At 47.3% G+C, this 21,380-nt stretch overlaps 1 protein-coding gene across 1 annotated transcript in view; it reads left to right on the plus strand.

Moving 5' to 3' along the window:
• Positions 1-4,213: 4,213 nt before the first annotated feature.
• VAT1L (vesicle amine transport 1 like) overlaps positions 4,214-21,380 on the plus strand; it is a 158,964-nt gene continuing 141,797 nt past the window's right edge. Inside the window, exon 1 of the mRNA XM_066349153.1 lies at positions 4,214-4,555. Within this exon, the coding sequence (XP_066205250.1) occupies positions 4,323-4,555 (233 nt within the window). The 5' untranslated portion in view covers positions 4,214-4,322. The remainder of the gene's footprint in view (positions 4,556-21,380) is intronic.

Here is a 21,380-nt window from a genome sequence, read left to right on the forward strand (position 1 = left end):
CCCTGGATTTTACAAAGATATTTTATTGTCAGAATCTGCTGCCTCTCTCCATTATTGACCTTCTAAATGTATCTCTTTCCTCCTGGACTACTCAATGTCATTTCTGAAAGGTACAGCGGCATATAAAACCACAGACATTATAGCATGGTGGTGAAGAATTCGTGTTTTAGAGTCAAATGGTTCCCACTTCAAATCCCAACTCTGCCACTGGCTAAGAGGGTGACCTTGAGGAAGTCACTTTGTTTCTATTAAATTTTCTCCTGTGTAAAATATGGAAGATAATACGTATGACACAGAATTATTTTAAAGATTAAATAATATATGTACAATAAATGATTCTCATTGTGTTGAGTAAACTACAACCGATATTAAAGAATAGAGTTGAAGACATTGTATTCTGCCCCAGGTAATATATTTCTTTGGAAAATGACTCAACCATTCCAAGTTATTAAATACCCATTCCTAAAACCGTAACAAAATTACTTCCGATATATGCCTATTCAAATATCGAACCTTTGTTGGATGACTCTCCTCTCAGATGGCCAACACCTTGAAGAGTTCCTGAATTTGACCCCCTACACTCCTCTCACAGGCACATACACCTGTTCCCAGACTATATGCAAGTTCATTGAGCTGAGGTGTAATGCTGTGTTTCACCAGGAGGGGACACTGCTGGATACTGCCCTACATGTAAGACATATAACAGAAGCTCTAAATGAATGTCCACAGAGTCGATTTTATACACTGAAAATAGATTTATTGTGTTTATTTTGAGAAATGCTTTGCAGTATGGCTCTTGAAACATTCCTCTAGGGAGGAGCAGATTTGGGAATACTTAGACATCCCAATAGTGGTATACAGCAGTGGAGTTCAACATTTTACACTTGGGGATGGGTGAAAATAGGAGAATTATTTTGGGGAACACTAAAGCAGGAATTACTCTGAGCATAATCAAATTCAACTAACTAAGATCATTGGGTCTAAAATCTTCATACAACATCAAGGTGGTTAACTCTTTTTGGACCAGCACTGGTCCACAGACTGGCGGTTGAAAAACATCGGTATAGTATAGGACTCCGAGAAAGTATTCCTCCCCAAACTGCACTGACTGTGGTGTTTCCGTTCAGCTGCTGTGACAGTCAGCAGCATACCAATTATAATGTGGGGTTTGTAAACAGCTAGAAGATTCCCTTGGAGAGAGCAATTACATTTTCCTTAACACACTATAGGGCAAACATTTTCTCTGAAACACGCTGAGTGCCAAGTAGATTCACTTTCATGATGCTAAAAGGAAACCTTCAGAACCAAGGAAAGGGGTCTTAATGGGGCAGAGACACGAGGAAGCCTATAAAAGACCAGAGAATGTCAAAATGCCATGGAATATTTTAGTCAGGGGCAGAACTGATTTGGCCCATCCAAATTACCATGAATGATGAGATGTGAAGAGCATCAATTTGGAGCTGGAAGTCGTATCTATCTCAGCACAATCACTGTGTTTCTTTGAGCATGATAATTCACCATGTTAAGATTCATTTTCCTCTTCTGAAAAGTGGGAATAATAATGCTTATCTGAGAAGGTTATGCTAAAAATCAAATTACAAAACATCCCTGAAGTGTCTAGGACAGCAGACACCCCCCCCAAAATACCATATACCAGATGTTATCGCTGCTGAGCTCATATCGCCTAGAGTAGAACTCACCGTCACCTATATAGATCATGGCCTCTGACCGAGAGAGTCTGAAGCTCTTTGATTTGGGGAGTCTCTCAGGCCAGGGACATGGAGCGATAAGAAAGTGCCAGGGAGGGGACGCTTCCAGGAACAGACCTTAGCTAATCACCCAGGAGACTTAGTGGTGAAAACGCTTTTCCTCATTTCTCGAGCAGGACAACTAACTCGGAGGCTTGTTCCACACCGCCCCTCGAGCGTCTCCTGTGGGTTCGAGCCCCATTTTCCCCGCAGGAGTCTGCTCATGAGAGCACCTGCATTGGCTTCTATCACGTTCCTGTCTCACTTGCTTTCTTCCTGATGGGAGCTTCCTGGGATTTCCTCCAAAATAAATGGACGGCACTCAAAATCTTGTTTTGGGATAAAATACAACCTAACCTCATACCCACAATGTAAGCAGGCTTAATGATTTGGACAGTTGGGTTCACAGTGCAATGTTCCCATTTGCTAACCAAGCCTGGTCTATTCTGCCTCCTTTCAAGCCCTTCTCCACCCCACAGCCATTGCCTCGCTGGAGGTTCTTCTCATTTATTTTTTCTGCGCCATAGTCTCTGACTGCTCTCCATGCTCCCGGTACCTGTGCCGTCTAATCCATCACCACTTACTGCCACAGCTGTCATCCTAAAATGCAGTTCTGGTGATGCCATTCCCTCGCTGTTGTATTTTAAGGCTTCAGTGGCACTCGTTGCCTCTGTGATTATGTGATCAATTTTATAAAATGGTTTGTAAAACCCCTCAAAAGCTGGTTCCAGGCAACCTCTCAGTTTCTTCTCCAGTGATTGCTAAACACAGCTGATGCTCAGCCCACACAGAAAGAGCCAGTGTTATCTCAAGGGCCTACTGTCTGTCACCTTTTGATGTATTTGAACGTTCGAGTGATCTTCCCTATCTGAAGGACTGGGTTCATCCTTCATGGTCTGGCTCCAATGCCCCCTCCTCCATGAAGATTTCTCCACCCACCCCACCCCACACTCCTGGGGAAGTTAATGTTTCCCTCCTCTGGCCTCCATCCGCTGATGGAGCGTGTTTCAGAGAATCCATCCAACCATAGCATCTCCACCCGCCGATTCATTTGTTCATTCAATAAGCATTTTCTGAGCATATGCTACTATACACCAATCATGTGCTTAGTCCTGGGGAAACCTCGCTGGAGGAAAAACAGAAAATGCATGAAGAGCACAGCTGGGCAAAGGCAACAGACATCATTAGGAAACCATATATGTACAAGTTTGTTACACGCTGCCATGAGTTTATCATAAAGGATGCTGACCCAACCTGGGGGTTGGAGGGCCTTCTACAAGGAATGGACGCTTGAGTAGTTGAGAGTGGAGTAGGAGTTGTCACCAGATGAAAGATATGGGACACAGGTTCCAGGACTGGGGACAGCAGGAGGGAGGAGGAAACACAATAGTCTTGAGGGATAGAAGGCCAGGCTGCTTAAAGCAGAGAAGAAGCCCAGGGAAATGGAGGAAGACACGTTCATTATGTGTGTCTGTTTGTTAGCTGTGTCATCCTTCCTCATGCTCCCGGAATGAGCTCCTCACCAGTAAGGACCATGTGTCACTGAAAGTCATACAGATCCCAGCACTTAGCACAGTGCAAATTGATGAAATTAACGTATCCACTTTACAAATGAGGGAGCTGGGGCTCAGAGAGGTTGAGTTTCCCAAAACCCAGAGGCTGGCAGTGGCTGCCCAGTGACTAGGATATACACCTACCATTCCTCAACTGTATCTTTTCTGTAAACTGGCACAAGGTAACCCCCCAGCTTTTTATATTGAAACCCCAAGTTTTTCTGTGAGCTCTTTTTTGAAGGGCTCTACAACAAAAAATAAAGCATAAAGCCAGTTACTGGTGTGCGTGTGTGTGTGTGTGTGTGTGTGTGTGTGTGTGTGTGCATGTCCCCGTGTGTGTGTCCTGAAGTGATAAGGCGGTGAGAATTAGCCATCCTAAGATACTCCAAGTGATGCCAGGAAAAGAGCATCCATGCTGACCCAGGATGTCCCGAGCAAAACGAGTCTGAGTTTGGACTCTTCAGACGAGTGCAGAATCTCGTGTGTCCTGCTTCCGGAACCTCTCTGCCTTTCCAGCCAGGACCTGCGGTTTGGGGAACAGCCCAATTTCCTGTGTATCCTGTGGGCTCTCAAAGATCGGTGGGAGAGGAGGCAACCACGTCACGGGAGGCATCCTCCAGGCCCAGGCATTCATTTCTGTCCATTTCAAGGCCCCGAGCCTGTGCCGTATATAACCAAGTACTGCGTTCACCACGGAGGACACGGCAGCCTTTCTACATGTTTTATCCACAAATTTTGGAGAAATCTGGCTCTGGGGCTGCGATCAAGATCCTAGTTTAAGACTGGTTTGAAAACTGGAGTTGAGGCTTCGTTTGGCAAGGAAGAGAGGAGGGGAGCGAGCGCTGGCGCGGCTCTTGCGAAGATTACGGCGGAGGCTGTGGACCGCGGAGCCACTCGCAGAGGCTGCAGCCATTGCACAGCCGAGCATCCCACATTCAACAGGAGGAACCCGCGGGAGAGGAGCTCCGAGCCCCCCGCACCGCAGCCGCTGCAGCCCGTGCGCCCCGCGCCCTCTCGCGCCATGGCCAAGGAAGGCGTGGAGAAGGCGGAAGAGACGGAGCAGATGATCGAGAAGGAGGCAGGCAAGGAGCCGGCGGAGGGCGGCGGCGGCGGCGGCTCGCACCGACTCGGGGACGCCCAAGAGATGCGCGCCGTGGTGCTGACAGGCTTCGGGGGGCTCAACAAGCTGCGGGTCACCAGGAAGGCCATGCCCGAGCCGCAGGACGGCGAGCTCAAGATCCGCGTCAAAGCCTGGTCCAGTATCCGCTCCTTTCTCTCTTGCTCTCTCTTTGCGCGCTCGGCGCTCCGGGGAGGAGGTGGCAGAGCGTCTTTGCGCGCTGGGCGCTCCCAGGGAGGAGGTGACAGAGCTCGGCGGGGACGCTGACGGGGGTGTCTCAGCCGCGGGCGCCTCTCTCCGCACCCTGACCCGGGTCTCAGAGCCTCCCCGCCGCCAGCCGCCGCCAATACTGGGGAGGATGCTGAGAAGTGGTCCTTCTCCTCCCCAAGCCGGATCTAGGGGTGACGAGAGGAGACTGTGCGCTCTCTGAAGGGGACGCGAGGGGTGGATGGTGGCGACCAGCACTCAGGGTCTGGCAGATTGTGCTGTGGGAGCAGCCGCCAGGATAGGGGGTTTGATGGTGACACAGTTAGAAAAAAATAATAGTAACCGCCAGCTTACTGTGTACCAGCCATCATTTTTAAGAGTTTTATGTGAGCGATCTTATTTAATGCTTCCTGGGAGTTAGGTACCATCAGCATCGCCGTCACAGGTACGGAAAGCAGGGCGCAGAGAGTGAGTGATTTGCCCAAGATCACACTGCCACCACTAAGTGCCATGGCCAGGATTTGATCATCGATCTTTGTAACCTCTGCGTGACGTCCTGATGGGGCTGGAGACGGGATGCAGGGCTGGGGAAATGGGTCCTTCCTCCCAGCTCCTGCACACTTCCCTCTTTGTGGCCCGGATTGGGGCAAGGAACTGGGAAGCGGGAGATAAGTACCAAGCATCTAAGCTTGGTGGGGGGTGAGGTCAAGGCTGAAGTCTAACACTCCCTCATCCCCACTAGCATCTTCTGTCTTTCTCGGAAGAGAAGGAGAAAAAAACCCAAACCTGATCAATCATCTCTGAACTCGTGCTCCTGTCTCAGATGGAGCTCATTAATCTGAGTGCCCTTCTATCCCCCACTCCTTCTGGGGGGTGGGGGGAGTTGGGATCCCCCCCCGGGGGGGGGAGTATTTAAGTCTCTCTGATTGCTGTCACTATAGGATCATTTCCCTGCATTTCTGAGGGGAGGGCTCACCTGGAGTGTTCACTGGACCCAGTTCTCTGAGTTCCCTATTAGCAGACTGGCGAGCTCAGAAGAGGAACTTGCTGTCCACACAGATGGGCCTATCCTTTCCCATCTGTACGGTTTAAATCCCCCGACAGACACTGCTCCTTAACATAGCAGCCAGCTGAACTGAACGGTTCCCAGGTTAGAGGCCCAAGCCCAAATTCTGGGACCGCATCTAAAGGCAGGAGAAAGGCAAAGGAGAGTCCCCTGCCCTTGCTATTTTGAGAGCAGGTGCAGGTTTCATTTGCCAGACTGGAAGGCAGCTGGTGAGAGAAGCAGGAGCCGGTCTCTGGCTTACTCTGCATATATGTAGCTGGTCATGTTTGACTCTAAAAGGGACTCTCGTGGGCCTCTCCCTGGAGAATTCAGGGCAAGGGAAGAAGCTTTTGCAAACTGGGGCTCCTGTGCAGTTCTGTTTTGTTAACTCTTGCTATGCCAAGCTGGTTGATCCCTGAGGGCAGAGCTTATGTCGGCCCTTTGCACAGATGAATCCCCAATGCACGGCATAGTACCTCCTAGATAAGTTATTGCGGAATGAATGGATTGAGGAAAGACATTTGGAGGTGGACTGCTGCATCATGACTTTCTTCATTTGCTGGTGGAAAAGAATGCCTAGTAAAGTTAAAACTGTGTATTGATAATTCACCCTCCTTAACCATCAATCAAAGATAGTGTGTGTGTGTGTGTACATATGGATAATTTATGACTCTATCCAAATTGAGGATTGGGTTCTAGGACTCCCAACAGGGTTTGTATCCAGGGAGTGAAAATGTTGAAGCTACTTTTTAAAGAAAAGAGCATCATCTGTGATGCCAATAGGTCTGGGTTGCCTAGCCTTACACTAAGTGCACAAATGCTGATAGGAGTTGAAGCATTTTGAAATAATAAATGTCAAGATGAAGGCTAGGAGATTGATTTTTTTAAAGCCAGACACACAATGCTGTTCTTCATTGGAGCTGTATGTGTGCGCACCGCGCATGCACGCGTGCACACACACACACGCACAAACACACACACAGGAATCACTGCAGATCTCCCATCTCAATTGTTCAGGAAGTCAGCCAGGCCCCAGGGAGCATTTGGAATACAGTATTGCAAAGGTCCCAGATTGATTTCCATTTCACCAAGCCGGAAGCAGAGTTAATCGGTTTTGTGAGAGGGGATTGGAATAGGTTTGTGAAGATTGCCCGCTGGGCCCCTCCTCCTCCACTGTGGTGGGACTGACTGGCCAAAGATGCCCACTGATTGTAAGGTTAGCCTTGGAAGCCAGGATGACTCATTCTGTGTTTTTATGAATCAGTTGATGACCTCGTGCATGAAGGTCCCCCTTTTATCTGCTCTCTATTTTTCATGGAAACCTTTTTATCAAATAGGATACGCTTTTGCTTGGGAATAAAACATAGTCCATCTGAAATAGTATTCAAACCTAGAATGAAGGGCCAAGTTGGGTTCTCTATAAATTTTATAGAAATGGAAGAGAAGAGGTGGGGGAATACATATGATATCTTACTTGCACCCTCTTCTTTATGGTCCAATGAGATAGGTATCATGGTAGAGCCACTTGGGGCTTAGAGAGATTGAGTAATTTGCTAAAAACATCACACAGATAGTAGTAGAGTTAGGATTTGAATCCTGGTCTGTCTCTCCTTAAAACTCTTTATGTTTTCCTTTTATTCTGTTTTGTCACTCTCCATGGTAAAGCCACAAGAAATGTGACTTACCTCTGCAGACCTCTGGGAGGTAAGCTTGCTTTCCCTTTTTCAGTGAATGCAGCTCCTTTGATCTTTTGATATTTCAAAGGGACACTCTGGCTGTTTCCAAAGTAATATGGTTTTCCCCCTAAAGTGGATATATGATGGTCAAATACAGCTCAAAAGAACCACCCTGGGGACTAAGGGATAGGAGGGATAGGAGAGTTTTCTGTCTAAATTGTTACAAGAACTCCAGCTTTGATGGGAGCCCATTTCATCAACCATTCATTGAACAATTTACACAGCAAGTGATTTAAGCAGCCAAATGGAAGAAGCAAGTGGCCTTTGGAGAAAGATGGATGTGGATGGATGTTACACCACTTTCTTTTTTTTTTTTTTTTTTTGTATTTTTCTGAAGCTGGAAACGGGAGGCAGTCAGACAGACTCCCGCATGCGCCTGACCAGGATCCACCCGGCATGCCCACCAGGGGGCGATGCTCTGCCCATCCAGGGCGTCGCTCTGCCGCAATCAGAGTCATTCTAGCGCCTGGGGCAGAGGCCACAGAGCCATCCCCAGCGCCCAGGCCATTTTTGCTCCAATGGAGCTTTGGCTGTGGAGGGGAAGAGAGAGACAGAGAGGAAGGAGAGGAGGAGGGGTAGAGAAGCAGATGGGCGCTTCTCCTGTGTGCCCTGGCCGGGAATCAAACCCAGGACTTCCGCACACCAGGCCGATGCTCTACCACTGAGCCAACCAGCCAGGGCCAACACCACTTTCTGTGTAACATCAGTAGACCTGTCTCTTAACCTCTCAGAGCTTTCCAGGCCTTGGCCGCAAAATGAGGAGAATAAGGTGAACTTCACGGTGTTGAGAGGATCAGATGCAAGAAAGAGACTGGTCCACTGTGGGTGCTAAATAAATCGTAGCTATTGTTGTGACTCTTGTCGTCACTGTGCCTATATGACAGAGCTCTTGGCAGCTTGATAACCTGGAGGCTATCATTTCAATCACTTATATAATTAGGCAACATCATGTCACATCTGCTTAATGATTAAAATTAAGACCTTCCTAGACATGAGTCCCAGCTCTGCCACTTGCTAACTGGGTGTCTCAGGTCTGGTTCCTGGGAGTGGAGCCTGAGAGGAGGATGCTTTCTTTTTTTTTTTTTTTTTGTATATTTTTGAAGTTGGAAACGGGGAGGCAGTCAGACAGACTCCCGCATGTACCCGACTGGGATCCACCCGGCACGCCCACCAGGGGGCGATGCTCTGCCCATCCGGGGGTTGCTCTGTTGCAACCAGAGCCATTCTAGTGCCTGAGGTAGAGGCCACAGAGCCATCCCCAGCGCCCAGGCCAACTTTGCTTCAATGGAGCCTTGGCTGTGGGAGGGGAAGAGAGAGACAGAGAGGAAGGAGAGGGAGAGGGGTGGAGAAGCACATGGGCGCTTCTCCTGTGTGCCCTGGCTGGGAATTGAACCCAGGACTCCCACACGCCAGGCCAATGCTCTACCACTGAGCCAACCGGCCAGGACCGAGACGAGGATGCTTTTTAAAAGTGGTCTATCGAGGATGCTTTCCAGAGAGTGGGAGCAAGAGGAGCGAGAAGCTGAGGAAGGATTTGGTTTCTGCTGGAGCCCATCGAGAGTCTGGAGCACGAGTCCTGCCACGGACTCAATCTGACCTAGAGGCAACGGGGGAAGTCTTTCGTATCCCTACACTGACCCTCCTTCCCGCGTTGTTCTTCAGTTCGTTTTGGGCTGTGGGCCACTTCCTGTGTGGGGGCATGGGACTTTTCAAGTAGAGGTGGCTTCTGTGTGACCGAGGGCAGTTCCCCTTGCAAGTGGGGAAGCAGGGTAGGGGACTGCTCCGAGCGAGCAGCCAGCCCTCCCAGCAGTGGGGTGGATGGGTGCGCTGCCTAGTAAAATGGGTGGGGCGAGGCACAGCCTGCTCTCTGCACTGGTTAACCTTGCACGTGTGGCTTACTCCTGTAAACCTCAGTCTCCTATAAGATGGAGATAATAGCAGCACCTCCCTTTGCAGTGCTGTAATGGAGATCCAGGGAGATCCAGTGCATAGGGACCCTCTGGTCATGCCTGGCATGTAGCAAGTGGTTGGTAAATGATACCTATTATCATTTGAACTATTATCTTTGGTTTCCACAGACATTCTCTATAGTTTATCATTTGAACTGGCACTTTTTTTTGAAAGGGGCACTAAGACAATTACTCTAGGACTAGAGGAGCGAACTGGAATAGGCAAACCAGGTGTGTGGCCCCCCCACTGATAAAGAACAGATCTACGCCCTTGCTGTCAGCAGTCTTGTCGCAGGAGAGCTCCTCTTGGGAAGGAGCTAGTAGAATCTGAGGCCGAGGGTCTCCAGGTTGGGCTGCTGGAATGTATTTAAGTGGCCATTAACAAGTCTTGTCTGGTCTGTGGCTTCAGTTGGCTTGTGGTGAAAAGGCGCTAATAGGTTGGGGACGTTTATTTTCCCAGAATGATTTACAGCAACAGGCCTCGTGAAACTGCTGGAATAAGACCAATTGTATGAAAAATGGTCCCGGCCAGCCATGGCTCCATTGGCTGATCTGAAAATGGGCTGAGGGCAGGCCACAGTAAAGGAAGCCAACACCTTGATGGCATCCTATATATAATGAGGGTGAAGTATATTGGAGATATGGGAGGAAACTAGCATTAAGAGCGGAGTAAAAATCCAAGTTCTGCTTTGTTCCTGGACTCTTTACATTTGGGAGTTGGAAAATCAGAGAGACACAGTGACAATGGCACGGGGGAGAGAGAAAGAGAAAGAGAGAACAAAGAGACGATGAGAAACCAAGAGACACAGCCAGGCAGACGAAGACTGGCATCAGGAATGCAGAGAGAGAACCACGACCGCATGCGGCCGACTTAAAGTATAACCAATAAGACAGAGTTGCACAGTCCATCCTGCCCCCCAAAAATGTGTTTCTGTACCACTATTACTTTCCCTCTCTCCACTTCTGATGTGTGAGATGTTTTGAGGATTCATGTTATAACCCTTGACCAGAATACCCATGCTCATTAAGTACAGTCACCACTCGGATCCACTCAAGGCATTCGAGTTCCTTCCTGTGCCCCCTTTGCCTCAGTTTGGCTATTACTACACTGGCAGCTGAAGTGTAGGATGTCCCCACATAACACAGCATTGAACTGTCTGTCACTGATAAGGTCAACACAAGGAAGTATGGCCAATATGATTTTCCCTGTGTTGATCAAGTAAACAAATGGAGTGCATGAGGTTAAGTGGCACAGATGTTTGTAAAACTGAGAAATTGCTTGGCGTGTGTCTAATACCCAAGCCAGGAGCCACTCTGGCACAGGGATTGGAAGACAGTATTCTGAATCACTCCGTGTTGGATGGAGATGTCGGGATTTGACGGGGAAGGGTGACTGTGCTGAGTCACACTGAGCCCCACTTGGTGATGGGAAGGTGGAGATGCTACCTCAGGGTTCTTCCTTATTCATCCAAGTTTGCATATGCCCGTTAACTCTGTTCTCACTGGTGAGGGCTGGGGATAGTGACAATATCTGCTCTTTAACCAATAATGGAATGGACTTCTTGTCTCCCCACAATTCAACGAAAGAAAGGAAGCCCAGAATCAGTGATTCTTCCACTTCATAGAAAAGGGAAGTGTCGAACATCTGACATATATATAGTACATTCCTGTAAACAGCAGCCTGATAATGATACAGGCACTAGTGAGAGACCAAGGGCAGGTGGCCCGTGTTGGGCAAAGGGGATGAGGACTGATGATTATGGATGCTCAGCCTACCTGCTACTCACAGCATCTTGGCGGGAACAAAGCCTAATATTCTCGTCCACTTTTCAGCTGACCCCCCACAACTCCATGGGGTTATTGCCCTTACTACCGAAGAGAAAACCCTGGGACTCGGAGATGGAGTGCAAACAGCGAGACACTACAACAGATGTGAGTGCAGACCCTCACTCTGCCGCTCCATGGCAGTGTGGTCATGAGCAAACAACACTTTCTACTTGCCCACGCCACCACCTTGGTGATAATACCCACTTTTTGGTATTGTTATGGAGACCAGCTGAGAGTCCGTGAAGTCCTGACTGTTGTTTGCCTACAGTGGGTCCTCAATAAAGGTTACATGCCTTCCTATGTCACTCGGGCTGGGAAAGACAGAATGAGGATTGATGCCATCGACTTGTTCCTTGTCTTCCCACCAGACAACATAGGGTGCTGCTGGCTTTCGAATCTTACTCCCAGGGTTGGGAATGGATTTGAACTGATCACACCAGGTGTGCTACCCTCACACCAGTTGTCTGCATGCCCACCCATGAGTGGCAGCAGTGGTTTCTCTGAGAGCAAGCTGTGCATAGACAGTCCAGCCTGTGGAGTCTGGCTCACTCTCATTGACAGGAACCAAAATCCATGACCTTTTTGGCACATCACTGACATTCAGCACTGACAACAGGACTCAGCCAGGCATGGGAAAATAGCCCCCCCTGCTCCAGCCAGCCCCAAGTTTCTGACACTTCTCATCTTTAATAGGGATCTTTTTTGGTATCCTGGCATTTGTCACGGAAGAAAAAGTTTAATTAGAAGCAAGAAGAGACTCCTCATCGGAAAGGGCAGCGGGCATGTAATCTCAAATTAGTCTGATTCCTCTGTGTGTGTTCTCACACAGAAGATCGGTTGGAGCCACGGTATTAAAATGAGTAAATTTAAAGTCTGAAGGCCCAGGAGACAAAACAGATGCTTCAGTGAAGGGGACTGTTTCATCTTTAAATGTGATATTTTCTTGATCAGAGAATGCAGTGAGCTTCTGACCTCAATCTCCTTCAGCGAGTGACCCTTGACCCCTTAGCCAAGCCTCCTCCCAGCATTGTTCAGGAGCTGTGAACTCCCTCGGCAAATAGCGTGTTAGTTCCTTTTACCCCTGACTTCTCTAAATGGATGCGGTCCCCAGAGCCTAGTGTAGGATAATTCTCTCCTGTGAGAGGAATGATAATGATTTATTTCTTAGACAGGAACTGTACACACAAATTGGATGGCAGGCAGGATGATTTTTTTGGTTATAAAAGAGTTACTGTTATTATAAGTGAGATAGACCTGGATTCAAACCCTGAGTCTGGTCATCGTAGCAACCTCTCTAACCGTAGGAAAAGAATTTAGTCTTTTAAAACTTCAGTTTTCTCATCTGTGATATGGGTCTGTGATAATATCTATGGGGCAAAATTTTGTGTGTGTGACAATAAAATGTAATGCATCTGAAGTACCTGGCAATGATACGGGTACATTTAATATTTATTGACTGAATGAAGTCCTTTGTCACATAGTATGTGTTTAATATGTATTAATGGTGGAGAAGAAATGCAAAGAAATAAGACAGTAGAAATTTCCTCCATACTTCATAAAGTTTGCTGAATAGAGTTCCTATTTAGATTCCATATCTCTTATACCCTAACACCAAAAGTGGCCTAGATAAAAACTGCCACTAGGCCGTGACATAAGCAAGAAGATCCAGATGTATTCCTGAAAAAAAAAAAAAGAGGAAAGAAAACCCAAATGCATCATGCTCCTACTATGTGTCAGAAACGGGCCAGACTTAGTTATCTTCAAAATGAAGACCAGTCACTCTGCCCTGACTTCTTCTTTCTTTATTTTGGCCATGCTGACCACCATGATGAATTTGTTGCTGGACTTCTTGGCTCTTCCCTCCCTTTCCCTTCCATCTTTAATCTTCTCTTCCTCATGAGTTAGCTTCAGGTGCCCCCACTGCACTGAGCTTCCTTCTCGGGACTAGAAAAGATGGCAGCCCTTTGCTCCAGCTGCCTGGTGCAGGGTTAACAATACCCGGTGCGAAGAAACTTTTCCTCCCAATTTCCATATGTCAAGGAAGGAATCTGATTGGCCCGTTGTGACTCACATACCAGCCCCTGCATCTCTCTCTTTCTAGCCCAAAGGAATGAGGTGCTGTGATTGGGGCATCACAATTGATAGCTCCACCAAGAACACATAAAGTGTGTGTGAGTGTGTGTGTGTGTGTGTGTGTGTGTGTGTGCGCGCGCATGTGCGTGCATGTGTTGGGGTGGGGGTAGACACCCCAAAAGGAATGGAGGACAGTTACCACAAGACAAGACAGAGGAGTAAGAAACATGCTGAACTGATCGAAATGGAAGCCGTCATGGGGGATAAGAGACTTCCGCACCAGGAAAGCTGAAGGAGCAGAGAGGGATCGGAGAAGACAGCTCTGTTCTCCATCCCGGCACTGAACATTTCTCAGCACAGAGTTACTGAACCGTATTAAATAACATATATGAGATCTTCAACTTGGAGGCCCATCAGCTTTTAAATCTCTGGTAATCTTGGAAATTCCAGAAGCTTTCTCCATTTTCATTTACTGATGAATGCCAAGCCTGCTGCTTGGTTAACAGTAGGCACTCAATACATTTTTGGAGGATGAGTGAATATATTACTGACATTTCCCAGAACATTAGGTGTGCATTTCTGCAGAAGTTGCCATTTAACTTGTAAATGTGACTTTCCTAATACAATCAGCGGCCATCCCAAGCCAGGGTGGCTTCAAGCTCCCCTCTGTCATCTCAGCTTTCTCTGATAAGATGCTGAAATCTCTCTAGCACAGTGGTCCCCAACCTTTTTTGGGCCACGGACCAGTTTAATGTCAGAAAATATTTTCACGGACCGGCCTTTAGGGTGGGACGGATAAATGTATCACGTGACCGAGACAAGCGTCAAGAGTGAGTCTTAGATGTAACAGAGGGAATCTGGTCATTTTTTAAAAATAAAACATCATTCAGACTTAAATATAAATAAAATGGAAATAATGTAAGTTATTTATTCTTTCTCTGTGGACCAGTACCAAATGGCCCACGGTACCGGTCCACGGCCTGGGGGTTGGGGACCACTGCTCTAGCATACAGGTCCCTTAGGGGAAACTTACAAAGATGCTAAAGGAGCTATATTTTCAGGGCAATTTACCTCTCCTTAACTTGGTCTGTTCTCTTGAAATTCCAAGTTCATCTCTAATAACTACTTTCTCCAGGCTGGGAAGTGTGGGTTTCTGACTTCTCAAGAAGCTCTGTAATTTTCTCCTTATCTACATCGGAGGCAAGTGCTGGAGGCCAGGGCTCTCCGCTCGGAGAGAACCCACGGTGCGGCTTCTGACGTGGTTGTTCCGCCCCCTCCTTCCAGCACATGCTCAGGCATTCCTGTGTGCCCACACACCTGGGAACCCTGGGGCTCACCGCCTGGGTGTTAACACAGTGCTTAACTGTAAACTCACTGTGAGAACCGTTTCACATTATAGGCATGTATCAAAATCATTATGTTGTACACTTTAACCTAATACAATGTCAACCATATCGCAATAAAACTTGAAAATAAATAACTATTCCTAACTATTGGGGTAAAAAAAAAATTAAAACAGAAAGTATGTCCGTAACTCTGTCCTGACCTTTCTTGGTAGGTATCAGGACCCCAAACCCCACCCTTCCGTCACTCCCACTAGTTGCAGGAGTTCCCTAGGGGCTGCTGCTCTGCGCTCAGAAACAGCCCTCCAGGCTCCCCCAATGATTCTGAGCCTCTCCCGCTGCTCCGGGCTGCTCCTCCTACCACACTCTGAAGCCATGGATGTCTTTCCCTTTTCCTCACCACTGCAGGGGGCGTCCGGCCCTCTGCTTGGACTGTGGCCCTCTTTCCCAACCAGCACAGGTTACAAAGCAACATATGCCGCCTCTATTTAAGAGGCCAGCTATTTGGAGTTAATAATGACACTCTTGGCACTAATTATTTCTCATCATTATTATCCTAATGACCTTTGCTGAGTACTTTCTGTGTGCCACAGGTACTAGGTGAAGTGTGTTAGGGGAATCTCTATGATAACTTGTTAGAGATCATGCCACTAATAAAGAAGAGAGAGCTGGGAGGTGAGCCACGGTTTGTCTCCTTCCGCCTGCCTTCCATCGACATAAGGTCCTGGAGCAGAGGGTGACCTGAGTACGTAGTGACAAACACCAGAGTCGGAATCAAGCCTTCCTCTTGCACTGCCACAATCTTCTTCATCCAGGCTCATATTCACTTCCTCACATTTCCCTTAGGATGAGTTTTTGTTTCTCCTTTCCCCCAAAAGGCTTCTCTGCTCTTCATGCAAGTAGGTATATATCATGGGGCAGCCCCACTGGCCGAGATAGTCTGAATTCTGCAGGGAACTCTGATGAGGCTCTCAGCTGCCCTTGACACAGCCCCTCTGCTTCCTCCCAACACAGACACCTTGCTTCTTTAAACAGCCTATCCATCAAGTTACAGATTTCCTTTAGAAAAAAAAAAAAATCCCTTGTCTAAGATTAGAAAGAATTGCTTTTCATTTATCTATGCTACATCTAGTTCAATCAGCTAATGAGATGCTATTAAATCTACCGTTCCTATGATTCATCTGAGTGACTTTGTGATTGGAGTCTCTTTATCCTCCTGACTAAACTTGCTAAAAGGTTCCAATCAGGAACCCTGTAATAAACTCTGACTCAACATTTGGCAGCCGGAACCGGAACCAGGGATGCGTAACCCAGCTAGCGATGTGCCCACCTCCCTGAAGCAGTGCTTTCAGGTTTATCTGCCTTCAGATCCTCGAGAACCTTCTCGGTGTGACCCCAGAGACGGCCCATGCCCCTGGGGCCGCTGCTTCAAGGGAGAAGAAGAGAATAGGCCATTTTCACCCTCTTACCCCCTGGGAGCCTCAACCCTCTTTATCCTCAGCTAGCAGCACTTTCCGGAGACTCGACTTCTGTCTCTGGCTCCTTTAACATTTTTCTTTCTTTCTTTTCCTATTCTTTTCCTCCTTCTTTTGTGACCTTGATGTAGCCAGGCCTGTTTGCTCTTGAATAGAAGCCCAACTTCCAACATAATTGAAAAGCACTGTCAAATTCTATCTGGCTCTTTAGGAAACACAAAAGCTGGATCCATCCGTGCTGCAGCGAGAAAGTTCTGAGAAATCTTCTCCTTCCGCTTACATCTGCCCAGGGTCTCCTGGGACCTCCAGACCTCCGCCCTGTGCTCTTCCAGTTCCCTCAGACTCTCAGCCCCCACCCACCATCTCTTGTCTTTCCTGTCTATCTCTGCTCACCTTTCACACCTATTCTTTTATGTTCAGGAGCAAATCTTTGCTCTCCCCAAAGCACATCCGTCCGCAGGTCTTTGATCTTACTTCCCCCCCCCCACACACACACACACCACCACCACTGTCAGTATACACACCAGGCAGTCTGCCCGGCGGGCGCAGCTCTGAGATAATTCCCTTTATTGAGAAGAAAAGAGAAGAAAGGACAGACGGGACGAAATGCTTCAGCCACTCCTCTTTGTTTTCCTAATCATGCCTTCAGTGGAGGGATGGTTGTTTGCGGGACTAGCACGTGCTAAGCAGTGAACACTGGAAAATGGGTTTTAAAACACTGCTGTGGAGGCGCCCACGGTGTGTGGGGAAGACAGCGGGATGGTGACTTTACTGCTGCCTCCTTCCTAGGCTAATTACATGCGTGTAAATATTAGTGAACTGAAATGAAAAATTCAGTCCCTCAATCACACCAGCTAGATCACAGGTGTTCTGTAATCCCGTGTGGCTAGCGGGCGCCGTAGGCAGCACACACATGCACAACATTTTTATCACTGAAGAATGGCCTATTTATTAGACATCGCTGCCTAGCCTTCGCCCCATGTCCCGTTAAAACAACTGTTTTGCTAAACGCTGCTTATATCAGCAGCAATGACATAGGGGATAACTGTCAGGTGATAGCAAAAATGGACTGTTTCTCGGTGGGGATCCTGCCCCCCCCAAGCAATAACCACTTTGCACTGTCTGACACTGCCTTGTCCCCTCCGTGGCGAGGCGGGATGAGGCTGGAGAGGTGGGAGAATGGGGACAAAGGACACACCCATTCCTAAGTGATACCCTCCTGTGGAATCCTCCCCGATTCTTGCAAAGTGTGCTAATAACAGCCCTCCCCCTTCTACCTATGACCCTTGCCCCACCTCCTGTGGGGAACTGTCACACTATGCAGCCGTTTGTTTGTTTGTTTATCTCTAAAGTCCTGGGAAGCACAGTTGTCATTGTCACTATTGTAACACTGGTGCCAAGCGCCAAGCCCTAAGCCATGTAGGATCTGCTGGATTTAAATTGAATTAGATGGAATGTTCTATGGAATGGACCACTGCCAGGCACTGGTTTGAAGTTGATCAATGATTTGGTTAACATCTAAGATGGAGCATAGAGATTTTAACCTTTTCAAGAACCTTCTTAGGAATAAATACCCATTGTGTCCCCAGGAGAGACTGAGAATAAATAAATGACTCTAGGTCCGAAAAATCAAGGGTTAGTCTTGGCTTCAAGGAGAACTTGTTTTGGACTATTTGTACCATGCTTTTCAATTTCTGTTGAAAACTGGCTCTTGATATTTAGATTCTTAATATATCCCCTTGGCCATTTTGTTCTGTGTTTGAAATACTCCTGAAATGTGTTTGGAATACAAATTTAGACATATTATCTGAACATAGTTCCTCTCTTAGAGGAAATAAAAGAGACTTGTACAACTATAGCCCGAGCCATAGTACCCTCTTTATCCATCCAGATTGTATGGCTAAAGGAGTACAGATGAGGAAACGACAAGCATTATTTACTTAATAAGTAAAGTAGTAGGTTATGAAAAACATCGGCTATGTCAAAGAACTTCATGTGTTTCATATGGCAGCAGTGGTCTGTTTATCTAAACAAACAGTGGTTAGGGAGAGCGTGACATAGGCTCATGTGTAGCTAGACACAGAGGGGACCAGAGGCAGGACTCATGGACCAGCAATGGGGGGAAGAGAGTCTGAGTATCCATAACACACTCTTTCCAACCTCTGACGGGGGGCAGATTCCTCTCTCCTGAGGTCCATTGAGGACAATTCTGGCTGGTCTCAAGTGAAAGATAACATTTGAGATTTGCCTAAAAGGTGTCCTTGCTTTAGACAATGAGTGTTTTTCCTTTCTTGGCAGATTGGTATCAGTCTAGAGATAACAAAACAGGTGCTCAAACAAACCCGAAAAGGGGAAAGAAAGAAGAATTGGGAAGAAGGTCTTTTGAGATCAATGCCTATTGTCTTAGGCACTTGCAAGTTATCAGCTGAGATGAACAAACAAACAGGAAAACTCTAGCAAGGGCAGTGAGGAAATGAGGGAGTTGTGCACACACCTGCTTCTCCCTGCCCATCTGGGTCTGGAGTTAGATGCGCTGACGATCACAGCCGCAGCCAGAGAGGAATGAGGGAGGGCACACCAGCCGGGGCTGCTCTTGCTCAGAGCCAAGCCTTGCATTCGGCTCTCGTGCTCCTGTTGCAGCCGGCGGAGGCTGCCATGGACGCCGGGTCATGCATGTGTACCAACCAAGCAGAGAGAAGTGCAAATTTCCCCTTTGGAATTGACAGTGTTATCCTGATGCCCAGGCCCCTTCCAGCATCCTGTGCTCTCTGACTCCCCACAGATGACACACAGAAAGCCCACAGCTAGTATTTTTCATGGCTTTTCCCAAGCAATTTACCAATCCTACATGTATTTTTTGAATAACTGAAAATTGTTTATAAAACCCTGTAAAAGGCTCTTCTTTTTCCCCCAGTGTTGAGATACAACTGACATATAATAAATACCATGTAAGTTTCAAGGCTACAGGGTGTTGATTTGATACATTTGTTAATTGCGAATTGATTACCACCATAGTGTTAGCTACGGCTTCCCCTCTGTTACAGTTACCATTTCTTTTTTGCAGTGACCACATTTAAGATCTGCACTGCATGCATTTTGACAGTTCATCTGCCTTTACCTTTCTTTTTTATCTTTGTCTCCATCTATTCTTTGATTATTTTATCTCTTCAATTCCTCTGTTTCCCTTCCTCTCATTCTTCCAGGTCTTAATTTAAAAATCTATTTCTCTTTTCTGCTTTCCCATCATTCGTGATAAGATCCCCCAGACCTCTTCTCCTCAGGGATTACTGTGCAAAGGAATTCTATAAATATTCACCATCAGTGACAACTTCTCCTTGACTACAAGGGAATAAAACCCTGAAAGGGAGATCATACCACCCTTCTTGTAGTGGACACTGGTTCACCACTCAGAATAGCCTGTTAGGACCAGGCCTTCATTTTCCCAGCGACTGGGAGTGATGGGGTGGGTACTGAGACTTGTGGCTGTGTCCCTCCCACGGAACTGCCCCCCTTGCCGAAAGCTGCATCACCCCCCACCCCAGGCAGCTCTCATCTGATGGCTAGCTGAGGCAGGGGTACAGAAGTCCAGTCCCCTTGCCTTGTTTTATGGTGACTTGAGGGAACATCCCTGGCTCTGAAATTTTCAGTGGAGACATTGAGTCCATTTTACTACTACTTTAGTGTTCGTCTTCTCCCTCTTCCCAGTCCAGATGCCCCCACACATATACAGCTGTCGCTCCCTAGAGCCTCCCTGTTAGACCTTCTGCATGCAAGTCTGAGTCTCAGAGCCTGCTTCCCAGGAAAGCTGATCCATGGCACCTTCTCCATGATCTTGATGATGATGGTGGTGATGGTGGTGATGGTGGTAGTGATGATGGTGGTGATGGTGGTGATGGTGATGGTGGTAGTGATGATGGTGGTGATGATGGTGGTGATGGTGGTGGTGATGATGGTGGTGATGGTGGTAGTGATGATGGTGGTGATGGTGATGATGATGATGGTGATGGTGGTGATGGTGATAGTGATGATAGTGGTGATGATGATGATGGTGATGGTGGTGATGGTGGTAGTGATGATGGTGGTGATGATGATGATGGTGATGGTGGTGATGGTGGTAGTGATGATAGTGGTGATGATGATGATGGTGATGGTGGTGATGGTGGTAGTGATGATGGTGCTGACCGAGGTGATGGTGGTGATGGTGGTGACAGAGGTGATGGAAGTGATGGTGGTGATGATGGTGGTAATGGGGGTGATAGTGATGATGGAAGTGATGGTGGTGGTGGTGATGGTGATGGTGATTATGGTGGTGATGACAATGGTGGTGGTAATGGAGGTGATGATGATAACAGCTCACACCTATCAAGCATGTCCTGTGTGTAAGGCACTCTGTTTTACATGTGCCATCACATGCAACCCACTCCAATGTCCCACAGGGTGAGTGTGCTACTATTCCATGTTTGAGATGAAAAAATGAAGAAATCAAGGAGGTCAAGCAACCTGCTTGAGGAGGAGTCAGAAAGCTAAAGCTAAAGCTAAGAATGAAATTCTGCTTTGACGCTTGCATAGGAAGAGTAGGACAATTCTTTGGGAAAACCTTCCTAGGGGGTCAATGTTTAGACTTCATGGGCTTCCATGGGTGTTCGCATGCCTTCTGTGAGCTGTGTGAGCACTCTGTATCATGTCTACAAACCACTCATCACTGCTTCATAATCAGCTTTGCTGACTCTTATTTCCCCATGAGAATTCTGAGCCCTTGTTAACTTTGGATACCCAGTATCTAATCTGCATTCAGCATATAGCCAGTGTTCAATGGAACCGATGAGTTGAGGCATCCCCTCTTTGTAACTGGGAAGACTGAGTGATGGTGTCCCAAGAGGAGAGCAAAGTACAGTAGCCAAGGGCAAAGCCACTGGAATCACAGCATGTGCTTTGGGACTTGGCCTTGTGACCTCCACGTGCCTCGATTTTGTCTCTGTAAATGTGGGTGGTATCATTTATCTCTAAGCATCATTGTGGCTGTTATAAAAATTAAACAATGTCATGCTTATAAAGCATTTAACACAATGCTTGATATGTAGTAAGCATTCCATAACTGTTATCTATTATAATTACTAGCCACAAAGAATCCCTTTTCTCCCCATGTCCATCTCAGAGAAATTGGAACAGGGGTTTGCAGATATCTGCTAGTTTCCTAAGGGCCCTTCACACTAGTCACAAAGCCCTCTGTGAGAAATGGTCCATCTCTTCCTGGACATTCTTCTTCACATGCACAGCTGATGTTGGGCCACTGAAGCCATTTCTTTC

This window comes from Saccopteryx leptura, chromosome 9 (genome assembly GCF_036850995.1).
Source record: "Saccopteryx leptura isolate mSacLep1 chromosome 9, mSacLep1_pri_phased_curated, whole genome shotgun sequence".
Classification (NCBI taxonomy): domain Eukaryota; kingdom Metazoa; phylum Chordata; class Mammalia; order Chiroptera; family Emballonuridae; genus Saccopteryx; species Saccopteryx leptura.